Raw genomic sequence first — 15,690 nt, forward strand, 5'->3', positions numbered from 1 at the left:
AATGGTTTGACTGTTAGAGTCAAGTAAACAATTCTTTGAAAATCTTTTATGACTTTGTAATCTACTCAGTGTTTTTATTTGCATGATTATGCATATGTGATGAACCATACATGATTCCGATACTGTATTTCTTTCCAGTATTAAGTTATGTAATGAGTGGCCAACCCCAATTTCTACACTGTATGATTATTGTTATAATGATTGTGCTATTCCTACATTTATTTGCAATTTTGTTATTATGCCTTTTGGGGTTGGTTAAATGATGTGAGGTGTTTCCACCTAATGATAATACCATATACAACATGACTAAAAGACTGACCTAAGAAACTCTTTTGTTGCTAATTATTTTTAACAATCCAAATGTCAAAGAAAACTTGTTCTCAAAGACATATGCATTTATTTTAAATTCAAGAAAATTCTTACGAATTTATTATTTCTTGTCCTTTTAAATTTTTTATTGTAGACAATCCCAAGTGAATGTCTCATGGGAGTATCCATATAGGTGCTTGCATTTGTGTAATCTGATCATACACTCAACGGTTGGAAAAGGTACTCCAGTGCTAAGAAAATAACTGAAGCCAATATATTAATTCTCATATCTTGGTTTATGTTACCAACTGAATATGGTGTAATGCATAACACTTTCCAGTAAATAAACTGGTTATCTTTTGTTCATTTCATCTATAATAACTTTTTATTAGCTTGAATAATTTTTCTGTATGTCACTTTGGTTTTTACCTACAAAAGAAAATAGTTTATGACTTTCTACATGATTTATATATTTATTCAAAGTGAGTGCTTATTTGAACTAAAAACTGAATACTTTGCTTTGACATTTCTACACATTCCTTATGAAGAAATGTGTATATCACCTTTGCCCGTTCTCTCCATTTATCACATCTCCTTGTAATTTTTACTAAAAGGTTATTTTGGCAGGAGGATACCTTAGCTTAATTAGATTAGGAACATACCAACATGAAAGAAATACCTGTTCTAAAAAAGGGAAATGTTATTTTACTGACAGACACATGATTTGAATGAAAGAAGAATGCTTTATTTTAGGGAGAGAATTCTTTGTTCTCTTCATATGAAGGAATTGCAGTCCCACAACTTTGAGAAAGGTTAAGTTCCTAGCTCCTTCTTCAAATATGTGTTGTAGCAAATCAGCTACTTTGGGACTTACCTGCTTTGACTTGATTTTATTTCAGGAGGCAGGAAAGGTGGTGCGTCAGATAGAATATGGACTTATGTGAGATTCTAATGAGGTAAAACCTCTAATACAATTCTCATTATAATGAATCAGATTAACCCACCATGGGCATTGCCACAAACCCAGCTAATGTTGCCTGCTTACCTGTTGTATAAATACAACACTAGAAATAATAGCACAAACTTCACTGAAAAACTCTGATTTTTCTCTTCTGAAAACTATTGTTTTTCTTTGAAGTTGGATCTACAAGTCTATTTGATCCTTGATCTTCTCTTATGCAATAAAGCTGATAGTTTGTTATATTCAAAAGCTAGAACAACAGGCTCAGCCTTCAGGACTGTCAAGAAAGTCTCTTCTCATTCTTACATTTTGCAAGTGACTTGAATAGCACTACATTGTTGTGAGGGCAACGTGGAGGGTTCCTGCAACCCCACTCACTGGGTGTAAGAAAGAGACCAAAATTGATGGGAATTTGTGCAAGGGATTTTCTTAGTTTTTTTATTGTACACTCATTGACTAGTATATTGTAGGAACTCACTAAAGTGTGTTCCTTGCCATTTAGCTTTTTTCAAATAACACATCTGGAATTGAGTTTATAGAACCTAATGTCACCTACTACAATATCAGCAGGCACTAAATACCAACTAATTGGGCAAAATGGTCTTTAAGTGAATGGTTATTCCTATCCTTGTCTCTTGGTCAATCTAAAACCTAGATCTCTAACATTGTATTTGAAGGAGACTTAATGTGTACAATGAAATCATCTGACAGAGTTCCTTAAACATTTTATGAATCAACTATCACTTAAACACTTTAGGAAGAAAACTCAGAATAATTCGCCGATGACATAACTGTCATGGAAAATCAATCTTACTGGAAAAAATATTGCCAGTGTCAAAAGTAGACCCAGTTTATAATATAATTTAAATGTAGAAAACAATACAAAGATAAATCATAACTATAAATGACATCTGTTAAATAGTAAAGAAATGTTGCAGTTGTCTACATAATTTGTGAGACCCAGTGTAAAACAAATATGTATATTTCCTTGTTCAAAACATTAAGAATTTCAAGACAGTGACAGTAGAGCATTAAACCAAGCAGGGAGTCTTAAGCACGGGACTCTGTGTGACAGTAGAGGTACACAGGCTGCCCATGAAGCTAGCGTTGCCCCAGAAAATGCAGAAATAATAATTTAAGACCTCAACACTGAATGTAGCTATTCAAAATCTGGGCTTTATTTTTAAGAGTGGATTTCCCAGGTTCTGTGCTTAGATGAAAAAATAATGTGTTTATCTTCGGGGAAAACAAATTAATGCTATTATTCAAAATGTTGTGAACTCCAGTCTTGCAATATTCTCATATTCCAATGCAGCCATATGTTTCAATTCAAAATTTCCAAACTCTCATGTACATACCAAGTTTTACAGAGATTATAAAAATCATTATTTCTTCAAAACATCAGCAGTAAACATCTTAATTACTGTATATTAAAGTAAAAATAATTTAAGAACCCTACTGATACGTTCATATCTTGACTTCCTTTGAAATTTTAAATGATTAATAATGTCAGTCAAATGTCACAGGAAGATTTACATCATTTGAAAGAGCTATTAGCCCAAGATTAATAAGTGATTCAAATCAACTTTTCTTCCAAATAAATCAAAGGAGAAATTATTTACTTCATTGAAGTCCATTGACATTGAAAATATAGGCTCTCGTGTTATATAGTAAGGTATCTTACATGTAAAAAGTGGAGAAAATAAGAACATATATATTTTTTTCTTGTTTTCGATAAAATAACAGTGGAAACCTATAGAAATGGTTATAAAAGAGCAAAGGATTGGTGGGAGGGAATGGGGATGAAAGGGGAGTTTGGTGGTCAGATTCCTCTGTAAGAAAATGTCTCTTTATATTATTTTCCTATTTCAAACACGGAAATACAGTATCTATTTAAAAATGAAAATAAAAAGAAACAATGGGCCCTCAAAAATTTCACAGTGAAGTCAGAAATAAAAATTAGCATGAATTCTGGAGAACTAATTGTTCTAAAGTAGGCTATGTCAGCAGAAATATTTTTAAAAGCATAGAATTTTGTGCAAATTATAGCCATGGCATTTATCAGCTCTGAGACTTTAGAAAGGTATTTAACCTCTCCCAGCCTCAATTGTCTCATTTTAAAAATGAGGATAAAAAATTGTCCTGGCAATTGCCCTGAGATAGATGAGCAGCATTTATGTGTGTAACAAATCATAACAAAACCACTACAACCAGAACTAAACCAGAAAAACACGCTATAGGTAGCAGAAAGATGTGAAGGCCTATTCCACAGCAATAGAGAAAGTTTTCTAAAACCTCCTATATGTGCCTGATTTAAGTAAATTTCCCAAATATTTCATTCGTTCATTTAGTCAGTCAGTCAGTCATGGAGGTAGTATATTCTTTGAGATGAAACATTTTAGGATTGATTAGGTTTTTAAAAAATCTAATGGCCTATAAAAATAAGGGATGTGGACAGCTAAGGTGATTGCTAAAATGCAAACCTAATGACATCACTCTTTACACAAAACTCTTAAAAATCATTCCCTTGTCATCAGAATAAAGTCCTAACTCTACCATGATGTACATGATCATTAATGATCTGAGCTTACTTTTTCTCCAGCTTCATTTCTCAATTCCCATGGCCCTGGAAGCACAACTTTGTCTCTCCGCCTCTCTGTCTCTTTTCCTTCCCTCTCTCCGGACCTCGGTTGTGTGTCCTGTTTCTTCCACTAGGATAACTCTTTATCCCCTTCACAAGGCTAGCTATTCATTTTCCTTTAGGAATCTTCTCCTGATAGGCCAGATTCAAGTTCGGTGTTCCGCTCCTCATCTCATGGAATTATGGGCTCTGTGGTGCCAGGGACTGTGTGCTTTAGAAAAGTAACTGCTTTTTTTCCAGTTCCAAATGATTTTAAAACTCCATCGACTGACCACTTCCTTTGAAAGAGCAATAGTGGTCAGTTTGAGTACAAGGCCAAATTTATACCATGACAGATTCAGGTGACACCTCAAATTTGTGCAACTTCTAAGAGGTATGTATGTATCTTTATATCCTTACAAAGGTCATTATGTATGCAATACTGGATCAAAATGTAGATAGAGAAATTAACATGTTAGAAATAATACAATCTACATATATATGATTTCACATGTATATGAAACTTGACTGAAATCTCAACTTGCACCGACTCAAACTATCATACTGTTTAGTACATTCCTATTAAAATAAATATATCACCTTCTTGAATTAGGTTTTTATGAAATTATCTTCTGTATGTTAGCCCCCTAATGCTACTACACAAAGTCAGCATGATTCATGCCTTTTAGTGACTTTTCTTACTTTAATGATATCTATGTAAATTCCTACGAAGTGATAGCATCAAAGTAAATAACTAATAAATTTATCATTCATTTACTGAGGAAATAACACAATTTATTATTAAAGTAAACAAATTTTTATCTTTCTCTAGTGAGATTAAAGTAAGAACGAATCTGCTGTAAAGTGTTGGTTTCTGTTAAATTCTAGTTTGGGAAGTAATGTTCTATCAGTAGTTGAAACAGCTTATTCATTCGCTATTTTTCTTCCGAGTATTTTTTTTGGTTTTATTTTGTTTCTTAGGGACTAGATCAATCGGAGACTGGTTGTGTTGATAAAATTAAATGGAATGTTTATTTAAAACATTTTAATTAGAGTTAAAAGACATCAATATGCATGTAATTTTGATACACTGAAAAAGATAAAAATACAATTTAAGGAACATGAATCAGCCCATAGTCTTCCTGTTGTTATGTTAATTTCCAGAAAAGTGAATTAACAGAAGGGTGATTCTGGGCTGCCAGCTCCTCTGTACATCATGGCTGTCCCGTGGCCTAGGGCTCCAGGTTGCTCCACTGGCCCCTTGGCACTCCTAGAGAATTTCACCGCAAGGGCGCAGAAGCTAGGTCTGGAAGTGATACATGTCACTTCTACTCACCTAACTGTAACGGAAGGTTTAAATCAGTCTCCTTGTGTGCCCAAGGACAATGATACAGGATTCAGTCAGTGTTCAACATCGTCTCTGCCACAGATATGAAGTATAAGCACCTGTGTATTGTATGTATCTCTGTATTTCAGGACCCAGCACAGTTTCCATTCAATATGTAGTAATGAATTAGTGACAAACTTCCAACTAGCTATATAAACAATAAAATAGTATATGGAAAGACGATATGTACGATGATATTCAATACTTTGTTGTACTCTAAGTCAACTTGAGGTCAAATAAAGTTTGGTTGACCCATTCATTTAGTGTTGCAAAACATAGTCATCAAATGCAAAGTCCCTTCTATCAGAAAGTAACAAGCAGCAGTAACATCAATAGAGGTAATGTCAGATGATATATATGTTATAAAAATTCCGTCTGAAAATACACCCACCGATGTGAACTAATATATTATTAGGCAAATGAAAGCAACTTGAACCAAGAAAGAAATAGAAATATGTATACTATAAACAACAGAAAATATCCAAATGAGGAAGCATTAAACTGCTGCCCTAAATACTTGCGGTAAAATACATTTGGCCCCATACAGGTGTGTTTACAGCAATTCTCTACAGAAAGAGTGAGCATCTACTGAGAAAGTATTTTGCGGGGAGGGAGTCTTTTAAACTTCATCAGTAACCAGTTCTCTAAAAGAGAAGATTGTCAGCATCTTCTCTCTTAAACATAGGTTACTGTGTGCTAGGTTGCTAGTTTGGTATTATTGATTGCAACACCACCCATTTATTGAAGCAAATAAATTACGTTAGACATTTGCATTTAAATTATAGTTAGCTTATGTATATGGAGATAAAACCCCTTTCAGTATTAATTTATATTTGAAACTAGTTGTTTAAATAATTTTCGATACTGTATGGCATAGTAGGTAACACAGTAATTACACAGAAAGAGAAACAATAATTAGGTGCAATGAGGTGATACAGGGATACTAAATCTGAAGAGAGCAAAAGCTGCTTTTCACAAGGTCTGAACAGATGTATTAAAAATTGGGGGGGGGCAGTTTCTTTCCCTCAGGGGCATATTTATTGGAGTAACAGCCAAGAGACTGAGACAGTTGAACTGACCTCCTAAAGGATTTCTTGAGGAAGACTGGGCTATACCTCAGGAAGCTGGAGGAGACGTTCCCCGAGTGAAGGACTATTTAAATAAATGTGGAGTGGTTTCCAAGGTGCAAGTAATGGTTGGGGAAGTCTTTCTGCTTGACCTAGGGTACTTGGAAAGCTGTCCTTTCTCTCCCTATCTCTGTGGTTTTGGAACACAGCCTCTTCATTACTAGAGAGAGTAGTAAATTTTAAAATGCAGATAAGCACACCAATTTTAAAAATGTATTTTCCTCAATTTGGTATTTAGCTGATGTTTAAAAAAAATTGCTTGACAAATTAAAGGACTCTAAAGCGCATTACTAATGAAGTCCTGAAAGTTCATGGTGATGGAGAGTTTGACATTCTTCTGGAATCTGTGGATTTTTAGCTCCATTTCTTCTCTTCCGCACACACACACCTTCTGTATTCTCTGGCCTGATGCTCCTGGCAAGGTGATTCAATTCAGTGAGGTAAGGACAGACCTTGGTGCAGAGATCCGGGTAAGGATTCTAGCTCTGTGCTGCTATAGACCCACCGTCGGTTTCGCATCTTGGTTTCTTTATCTGAAATACTTAACTCACTGGATATCTCTATAACTTAAGTAAGGTTATTATCAGTGGCTCCGTACAGCGGCTTGAGACACACGTATGACCCTTGGCGTGATCTGCGAGATCACGGACCTGAGAGAATGGCAAGCCTCTGGGCAGAGTCCAGAGAAGCTGTAATTATCTTTTTTTTTTTTTTTTTCCTAAAGCCAGTACGTGGCCCACAGGTGAGCGCTGTTGACCTTCGGAGCACCTAGGTGTACGGCCGCAGGTGAGTGCCGCACGGTTCCTCTCGGCCAATGGGCGAGCTCGGAGCGGCGGGGCGGGGCGGGGCGGGGCGGAGCCGCCAGTGGCGAACCCACTCAGGGGCCGCGCCCAGGGCGCTCCACTCTGCCCCGCGCGTCCTTGGCTGCTTCCTCGGCCGGAGGAGGAGGCGCTGGCGGTGGCAGTGGCGGTGGCGGTGGCGCAGCAAACACTCCTCGTCCCGGCCCCAGGGGCCTCCAGCAATTGGCTCCAGAGAGGAGGGGGTGCCGGCAGTCCCCGGCGGGCCGCTGCAGTAAGCGGCGTTAGGTGAGTGCGGGAGCCGCAGAGACCGGGTGCCAAACTCTCCGCGCGGCCCTGGAAGGAAGGGACGAAGAGGCACTTGCCGAGGAGACCCTGGAGCAGAGGGGCGTCGGCGCGGAGCAGTCCCGGAGTCGCCCCTCTCGAGTCGCGCCGAGCGTGGCCATGCAGGCGACACCTCCCTGGGTCGGGTTGCCCTTACGGAGCGCGCCGAGCGCGCATCTGCGTCCCGACCAGGGCGGGAGAGAGCGCGGAACCCGGAGCGAATCCGGCACCCCGAGGAACGAGGGCAGCTACAACTTCAGGCGGGTGGCGATCCGGTGGAAGTCCAATGCCTACCTGCCGCCTGGCACCCCCAGACCCTGGAATAGGCCCTCACCGCAACTGCGATGGGCCGAGACGGCCACCTTCAGGGCCCAAGCATCCGCGGACGCCCTAGGTAAGTGCCTCGGGAGAAAAAGGGCGGATGGGGGCGTTGGCGCAGGTGAGGGACGCGACGAGTGCCCTGCAGGTGGGCCGGATCTGCTGAGGGAGCCCGCCGGGTAGGTTCTCCCAGAGGGCTGCTCCTGGCCACCTACCCTCTTACGTATTTTGTCCCTTCCCCCAAAGGACCTTGCTGGGGCAGGAACCCGCCTAGGGTTGAGCCTGCCCTGGAGGTGAGTTATCAGAGAATTCCGGAAGTTAAGGTATAACTCTTAGAAGTTTCGTTATAATGCTCATTTTCTCAAAACTGAAGTTTAAGTTTTTTTCGCTAAATTCCTACTGTGGGCAAGTCCGTGTGAAGGAGTAATGAATGGGGGAGGCTGATGTTCAACCTGGTCCGGCAGCCTGGCTGTTGAAGGACCTCTGCCCAGCTCTCCGGAGTGCTCCGGTTTTCCCTTTTGAAATAGACCCTCGTCTCCCACCCTCAGTGTGAATAGCTGCAAGACTCTCACAAGGAAACATGTTCTTAATATCAAGAAATTTAATTCTTATTGTTGTTTCCATATTGACAAATTCAGATATCCGTAATGCAGACTTTTGAGTTCTGAATTCTCATGGAATCTTAGTATTGGAAAAAATCATCAAGATGATGTATTCATGCCCGCATCTCCTTGCTCTTCAAAGGCATTCCTTTCTCCCAACACGAACTTTAAACTATGCAGAACACACGAGACATGTTTCTCTTGATTTGTAAAAACTGTTCTTTAAAATTCCCATCGCTTTTTTGTATTTTTATTATGTAAAATCCCCTCACCCCGTTTTTGTACTCTTATTATGCCACAATCAGAGATGTCTTGTATTAAATTGGTGCAAAAGTGATTGCAAAAGTTTTTGCAATTATTTTTAACCTTTTTAAAATCGCAATTACTTTTGCACCAACCTAATATGTAGACCAGTTATGAGGCAAAACTCTTATTTAAGTAACAGAAATACAAATACTTTTATTCGTTTTCACTCCTTTTGTTCTTGTTTAGCAAAGCTGTTATGACAGTTTAAATGTGATGAGTATTGGAGGTTGTTTAAAATTTTTCTGTCTAGTCCTTGTCCTGAAGCTATAGTAGTCATAGGACAGAAAAATATGATGATGACTTACAGTTATGATGACTTTATAACTACATTAGATCAAGCAGAAATAGTGATGTGAGAAAAAAATGTAACAAGTAACTGAATTACAGTGCTTTAGGTTTCAGTTTCTTCACCTGCAAAATGAAGACACTGGTGAAATAATCTCTAAAACGATTCATTCTAAAATGAATGGAAAAATGTTTTCTTCCTTTTAAAGTGAAAATGCATTACTTTGTGTTAAAGTTATTTCTGAATTAATTTTTCAATTGTTGGAGCTGTTTTCAGTTTGAGAGTAATGGGATCCAAGTTTTTTTTACATCATTTTACTCAAGATCACTTGCGTAATTTCAAACTGAGCAGGTGAGCAAAAGATAAAAGTGTCCTTCTGAAAGTAGGAGTCAGTAGAGTTGTGCCAGCTTGTAAATCATTTCTATGAGGCAGCTATGCTTATAGAAGAAAGAGTCCTTTTATCCTTTTCTATTTTTTATTCAGAGAAAATCCAGAACACCGTTTTGGTTTTTTTAAAATGAGGTGGAGAATCTAGAAATAACTTTTCTAGATCTGTTACATTGTCTCAGTATTGTTTACAAGAACTCCAAGTTTTTGCTGCCATTTTCAGAGTTGAAAAGTAATTACTGTAGCTTTTCAGGTACAGCTGTTTCTCTTTGCCATAACCTGTAGTATCTGTTGGAGAATGATCTGGTGTTTTGACAGGTAGTCTTAAACTACTGAATGACCACACGTATTCAATTTGGTGGGGTAAGAACATTTTACAAATTGCTTCCTTCTTTGAATCAAATCTGTCTATGAAGTCTCATCCAGCTACCTATCATTATATAAGTAGAATCCTCTCCTCATCAAAAAAGTAAACAAGGTTTAAATTCCCAAAAAGTGCCAATCTATAATACCTAAAAAAGTATTTACATATGAAAATACACAACAGACCCATTACACACAGAGTGGATATTACTCATAATCAAATTGTTACTTTCCCTTTTGAAGAGGGGAACAAAAACTGAGAGGTCAAGAACTTAAGGGAGAATTCAGTTTAGTGGTGTTGTGTTATATTGTATGATTGTGAAACCCACTATTTTTAGAGTTCTCTGCTTTTTGGATAAAAAAAAAAAAAAAGAAAAGAAAAAAAAGAAAATCTACCAACTGCATCCTCCATATATACCTGAATATGAATCTTCTCACCTAGGGGAAGCAGAGAGGTGAGGTACTTAAAACGGGCTTTGGGGTCATGTAGCACCCAAGTTCTAGTTCCTCTTCCATTACAGGCTGTGTGAATTGGACCAAGTCTCTTAACGAAGTTGTTAGTTTCTTCACCTGGATAATGGAGATAACAGTACTTTATAAGATTGTTGGGAGAGTTAAGTACAATTAAATAGGTAAGTGTTTGGCACAAAACAAGCATTCCAGATAGTATCTTAACCAGGGATCATTATCTGCCTCTGTGTCCCAAGGAGTCTGGCACATAGGAGACACTGAATGTTCATAACAGCTCTATTTATTGAGTGCATTTTCTATACTAAGAACTCTGCTATGTGATACACACATGAATATGTATGTGTGTGAATTTATTTCACAAAAATTTTAATAGGTAGGTAGTACAGTATCATGCCCATTTTGCAGCTGAAGAAATTGAGGCACAGAAAGTTTTTACTAACTTGCTTGGAATTATAAACTGGTATTTGGTTAGCCAGACAATGCTTTTACCACATATCACATAAAACATATCATCATTGCATTATGGAAAAAGACATAAATTCATATATATATACACACACACACACACACACATACAGAGGGTGCCCCCAAAATATATACACATTTTAAGATAATATCTATACATTTTTGTGCACCGCTGATATATATACAAAAAAAGTAGGGTTAAAATTATCCTGTGCTCTTTTTTTTTTTTTTTTTTTTGGTTCAACTTTTTCCATAATCTGAATATCTGAAGTTCTTGGGGGTGGGGATAAGTCTATTAAATGTCTTTTTCTGCTATTATTCAAGGTAGCATGTTTCCTTAATTATTTCTTAGTTTTGTGGGAATCCTGAAAGGTCTATATTGAAGATGCCTTTCTGTAGAAAATGTTTGTTTTTACTTTCAACCCAAGACCGCTTTCATTAGCCAGGCATTTCCATACTTGGAGATAGTGTAAATTTGAGTTTAGGCTTGCTCGGGGGAGATCAGCGTCATTATCTTCATTAATTAACTTGGACTTAATGTAGGTCTGCAGATTTCCTCATAAGTTTGCTTTGATGGGAGGCAGATTTTTCCTAGGCAAACTTTTTATCCAAGATGTAGCTCCTTCAGTGTAGAACATTAGTGTTGGGTCTCAGATTCCGTCCTTTTCTATTTCCCAAGCTCAAGATCAAGTCTTCCCTCCATCAACACGCTCAGGTCCCGGCCTCTCTCTAGGTTCCGGGAAGGAATGGTATTGCCTCCAGGGAAGCATGAGTTTACAAATTACTTTGCCACTAGGTTTAGGTTTCAAGTTATTTTTCTTTTTTCTCTTGTCCTTAAGAACCTTCTTTATCTTCTTATCATCTCAGCTGTACACTTGAAAGTATATCTTTTGTTATTTGTTGAGCATCTGGGTGCTTTGTGGTAAGGACTCTTCATATTTTATGGTGTGCAAGCTTTCTGTAGTAGAGTTCCTTTTTACAGTTCTCAGCATAGCTGGAACACTCAGGCTTTTGACACTACTCCAATATCTTAGCACTTTTAGAGGATTAATTTCACCTTTGATGGCGGGGGAGTGGGGAATGGAGATTTGGGTAAGAGCAATCAGAGTAATTATTTATTGAATGCTGGCTCTGAATCAGGACGATATGCATTTTACTTACAATTCTTGTTCTTATGACAACCCAGCAAAATAGATGGTATTATTACCATTTTAGAGAAGAAAAAGACCAAGTTTCAGAAAGTCTTACCTGTAGTGCTGTATAACCAGCCTACTTTCAAAGGCAGGATTGGAACCAGGTCTTTCTGGCTTCAGTTCTCACACACTTACAACACTAGTTTCAAAGATGCCCCAGGGCTTTGAAAGGCAAAGTGCAGTGCAATAGCAATATGCCCTGTGTGTCTATATGTATTAAGGCTGATATTACTTGTAACAGGAATGAATGTGCATTATATTTAAGATGATGATCTACATAAGTAAAGATTTATAATAAAATGATAATATACATCAATATTGTTAATGTTTCTTAGCAGCTGCTTTAAGGTGGACTTTGAAATTGGAAAGTCCTTCAGAGGAACAAGAACCAGGAAAAGTTTTTATTATTTGTTTTTAATTTGGGTTTCCTTCCAAGAGCAGTTTAATGAGTAGTCAGGCATCTTTTAATAGATAGCCATTCATTAGGGGTCTGCCCAAGTCACTACCTCTTCCAGGTACTTGGATTCAATCCTGGCGTAGTCAAGGTTGTACTGAAATTCTTTATCACATGCATTTGCTGGAAAGTTGATTGAAAAAGGATTCAAACATGCATTTAATTTTACAGCTGTGAGTGTAGTGAGATTCACTAGGTTTGGACAGGAGCTCATGAATCTGTATTTTTTAAAAGTATATCATATAGGTACTGTGGCACTGACCGATTGTGGCACTGGAGCTTGAAAAGTGTATCAGATAATTCTGATGATTTGCGTGGTTTCCAAATGCCATCCTACTGGTGCATCAGAATTACTTGGAGTGCTAATTAAAAATTCCCAGGCGCACCCTAGAGATGAGTCAGAATCTCCAGGGGTAGGGTTAAAGAAGCTGTTTTTTTTTAACAAGTGTCTCAGATGATTCTGAATGCAGCCAGGTTTATGAACCACTGTGCAACTCCACCTTTGGTCCTGAACACAAGCAACCAGGATTTGCAGGTACAAGGCAAAGAAAGATAGAGATCCTCCCTCAGTTTACAAACCATCTGGGTCCTCTGTACATTTTGGCAAACTTTGCCCGTTTCTGGTTGATTCCTAACTGTAGTTTCTACCTCTGCCATTTCTACTTTGCTCTTGTTTCTCAACCCCACCCTGTCCCTTTGAAAGTAGACTTTAATTTATGCTAATACACAATTTATATCCAACAGGTGTACTTGATGTGAGCTCAGCTGACCTCCTTTTATTCCCTTCTCCTCCTCTCTTCCCTCCAAATGAGGTCTTCCTAGAGTTTAAACTTTGATATTCTCTGGAGCTACTGCCTAACTTCTCCCTTAAACTACTGTATGTACTTCCCTCCACTTCTAGATAAAGCCTCCATTTCTTTATCCATTTCTCCACTTCCTTTTATGCTCATTCTGTTCCTAACACCGGATCAGTATTCTAAATCAACAGTCAATTCCCAAGTGTTACCTAATGACCTAAGGCCTGTTTCCAGCCCTTATTCTTAATTTTTCGGTGGCCTTTGCTTCTTTTTTAAGCTCTTTTTTTTTTTTCTGGATTACCCGAGATCTGATTTTCCTTCTTCATTGGATCTTCAAGTGTCTTCCTCTGGCTAGCCCATTTTTCTCCTTTCTTCTCAACAACCTCTATTATTTCCTGCCACTTCTATTCTTTAGTGATCTCTCCACTCTGGGCTTCTCTAGGCCATCTTGTATACTGCTCTGCATTTTCAAGGGCCTGCTTGAGAAATGTGAATGTCCTAAAGCCACCAAACTGCAACTTCTTTTTCTGATGCAATCCAGCCCTTCCTCCTGACATTCCCTGGAGTTAGTACCAACCTTGCTTTTGTTAGGTTTCAAAGTTAATTTAAATCTGTTCTTCTCTGTTATCTACTGGGGACGCCAAAAAAAATATATATAAGTGGACACTTTGGTCAAGGTTGCTCAAGCAGTAGTTCGCCGTAATCAGAAGCGTCTGGACACTGATGGTAACCACTTTGAGAACCTCTTGTAATTGCAGAAGTCAAACGTGGCTTGAATTCATCTTTTCTTATCGGTATATATTATTACAATTTTAATACAGCTTTTTCCTTTCCCAAAGTGTGTATATGTTTTTTTCTGGCACCTTTGTATTTGCCACCCAGTCAGCCACCAATTCTGATTGGTTCCCTTTTTTCATAATGGCACCTTTGTCATATTCCAGGCCCATTCTCTCACCAGCAGTGTTGCTGTCCACTTTACTACACCTCCCCCACGCCAATTAATTTTCTGAAATCTGGGTATCAATCACACCCTTCCCATGGCCAGAAACCTTCTCTGGCTCCCCAACTGCATGTTATTGATGTCCGTGATGGGATACTCTGTCCAAAAATGATCATTTGGTGACTGTTTGTTAAACCTTTACCAGTAACCCCTCAGTACAGAGATGGACCTTTTGAATTCATACAAATATTTAGTCTTATTTGAACCACTACAGATGGACTAATTATGCATTAGTCACACAGTAGGAGTTGTGTGTGTTTTTAGGAATAAATTTGGCATTGTTCGTAGAGCATTATATAGAATTAGTCACCTGTCCTTGCAGTGCAGTTGACAGAGTGGACATTAGCACCAGCAAGTATCCTGGGAGCCCAGTCAGTTTTATATTATTGCCTTACTTACACAGGGCAAACCCAGCTGAAACTGAAAACAAACCCAGCTGTTGGGCCCCTTTCACACACGTACCCATTCACCAGAATTAAACTGTCAGCTTCACCATCTGCACCACTATGCTGGGGACTTCACTGAGCCACATGTCCAGCCAGCTGCGCAAGAATGGCTTGTCCCCTGGGGCCTCTAGCAGGCAGGATTTTGTGTTAGGCCACATCTTAATTGTAGCCTTACAAAGTGCAATCCCCATAAGGTTATTTGTATTTTTTAATATATGCTAATGAGTACATTTAGGAGGTGAAAAATCAGTGTGTAGAATCAAATAAATTATAAGATATCCCAGCAGAAGAATACTAAGGGTCATTGCTTATAATTTCAAGTGCAGTGCAGTATAATGTATGTGAAGTTATCAAACTATACACAAATTTAGTTAAAAATAATTACTAAAAACTTTCCATGGAAAAGTGAAGCTTTTAAACAGTGATGTGTATTTCCTCTGCAGAAAGTGAACGAACATGTAACATGTTTTTTCCTAAAACATGCTACCTTAATGCTGTTATATTGCTGACTTACAATACGAGAACTGGTACTGGGAACCCAAAGATGAATAAAACAAATGCCTTGACCTTAAGTAACTTTCAGCCTAGAAGGGGGGATGTGATATAATAAGCAATCAGATATAAGGCAGTGTTGGTATAAGAGCAATGCGCAGAGTGGTTGTAGGTTAGAGGAAGGCACACTTTGGGCTGTGCTGCATCCAACTGTAGGGAAAGCCTGCATAGCTGACTTGGACCTTCCAGGTCTCCCATAAGCCTATGTCGGCTGGCTGGAGCGGCATCCTGGTGACACAATGTGGAAATCTATACTAGGTTGGAAAAACAATTTCTCCCCTAAGTTCCATTCCGAGCCCTAAGCCAATTAATTCCACCAGTATCTGTGTTCTCTTTTCAAATCCCTAGGTCCTTCAAAGTTTGTCTCCTCTGATCCCACTAAAGTGATGGATCCTTCAGTCCTTCAACAAATATTTGAATGGTTACTGTGGGTTGGGCATTGTGTTAGGGCCTAGAAATCAAGGTGAAAAGAATACACTATGATGGCTTAGAGTGTGGGCTCTGAAGTTCTACTGGCTGGGTTTG

The 15,690-nt window shown here is 38.5% G+C and overlaps 1 protein-coding gene across 1 annotated transcript in view; it reads left to right on the forward strand.

The window, feature by feature from the left end:
- The first annotated feature begins 7,326 nt into the window (after nucleotides 1–7,326).
- FGD4 (FYVE, RhoGEF and PH domain containing 4) overlaps nucleotides 7,327–15,690 on the forward strand; it is a 181,088-nt gene continuing 172,724 nt past the window's right edge. The window contains exon 1 of the mRNA XM_033118451.1: nucleotides 7,327–7,919. Coding sequence (XP_032974342.1) covers nucleotides 7,646–7,919 — 274 coding nt within the window. The 5' untranslated portion in view covers nucleotides 7,327–7,645. The remainder of the gene's footprint in view (nucleotides 7,920–15,690) is intronic.

The sequence above is a fragment of the Rhinolophus ferrumequinum genome, chromosome 10 (assembly GCF_004115265.2).
Source record: "Rhinolophus ferrumequinum isolate MPI-CBG mRhiFer1 chromosome 10, mRhiFer1_v1.p, whole genome shotgun sequence".
Taxonomy (NCBI): domain Eukaryota; kingdom Metazoa; phylum Chordata; class Mammalia; order Chiroptera; family Rhinolophidae; genus Rhinolophus; species Rhinolophus ferrumequinum.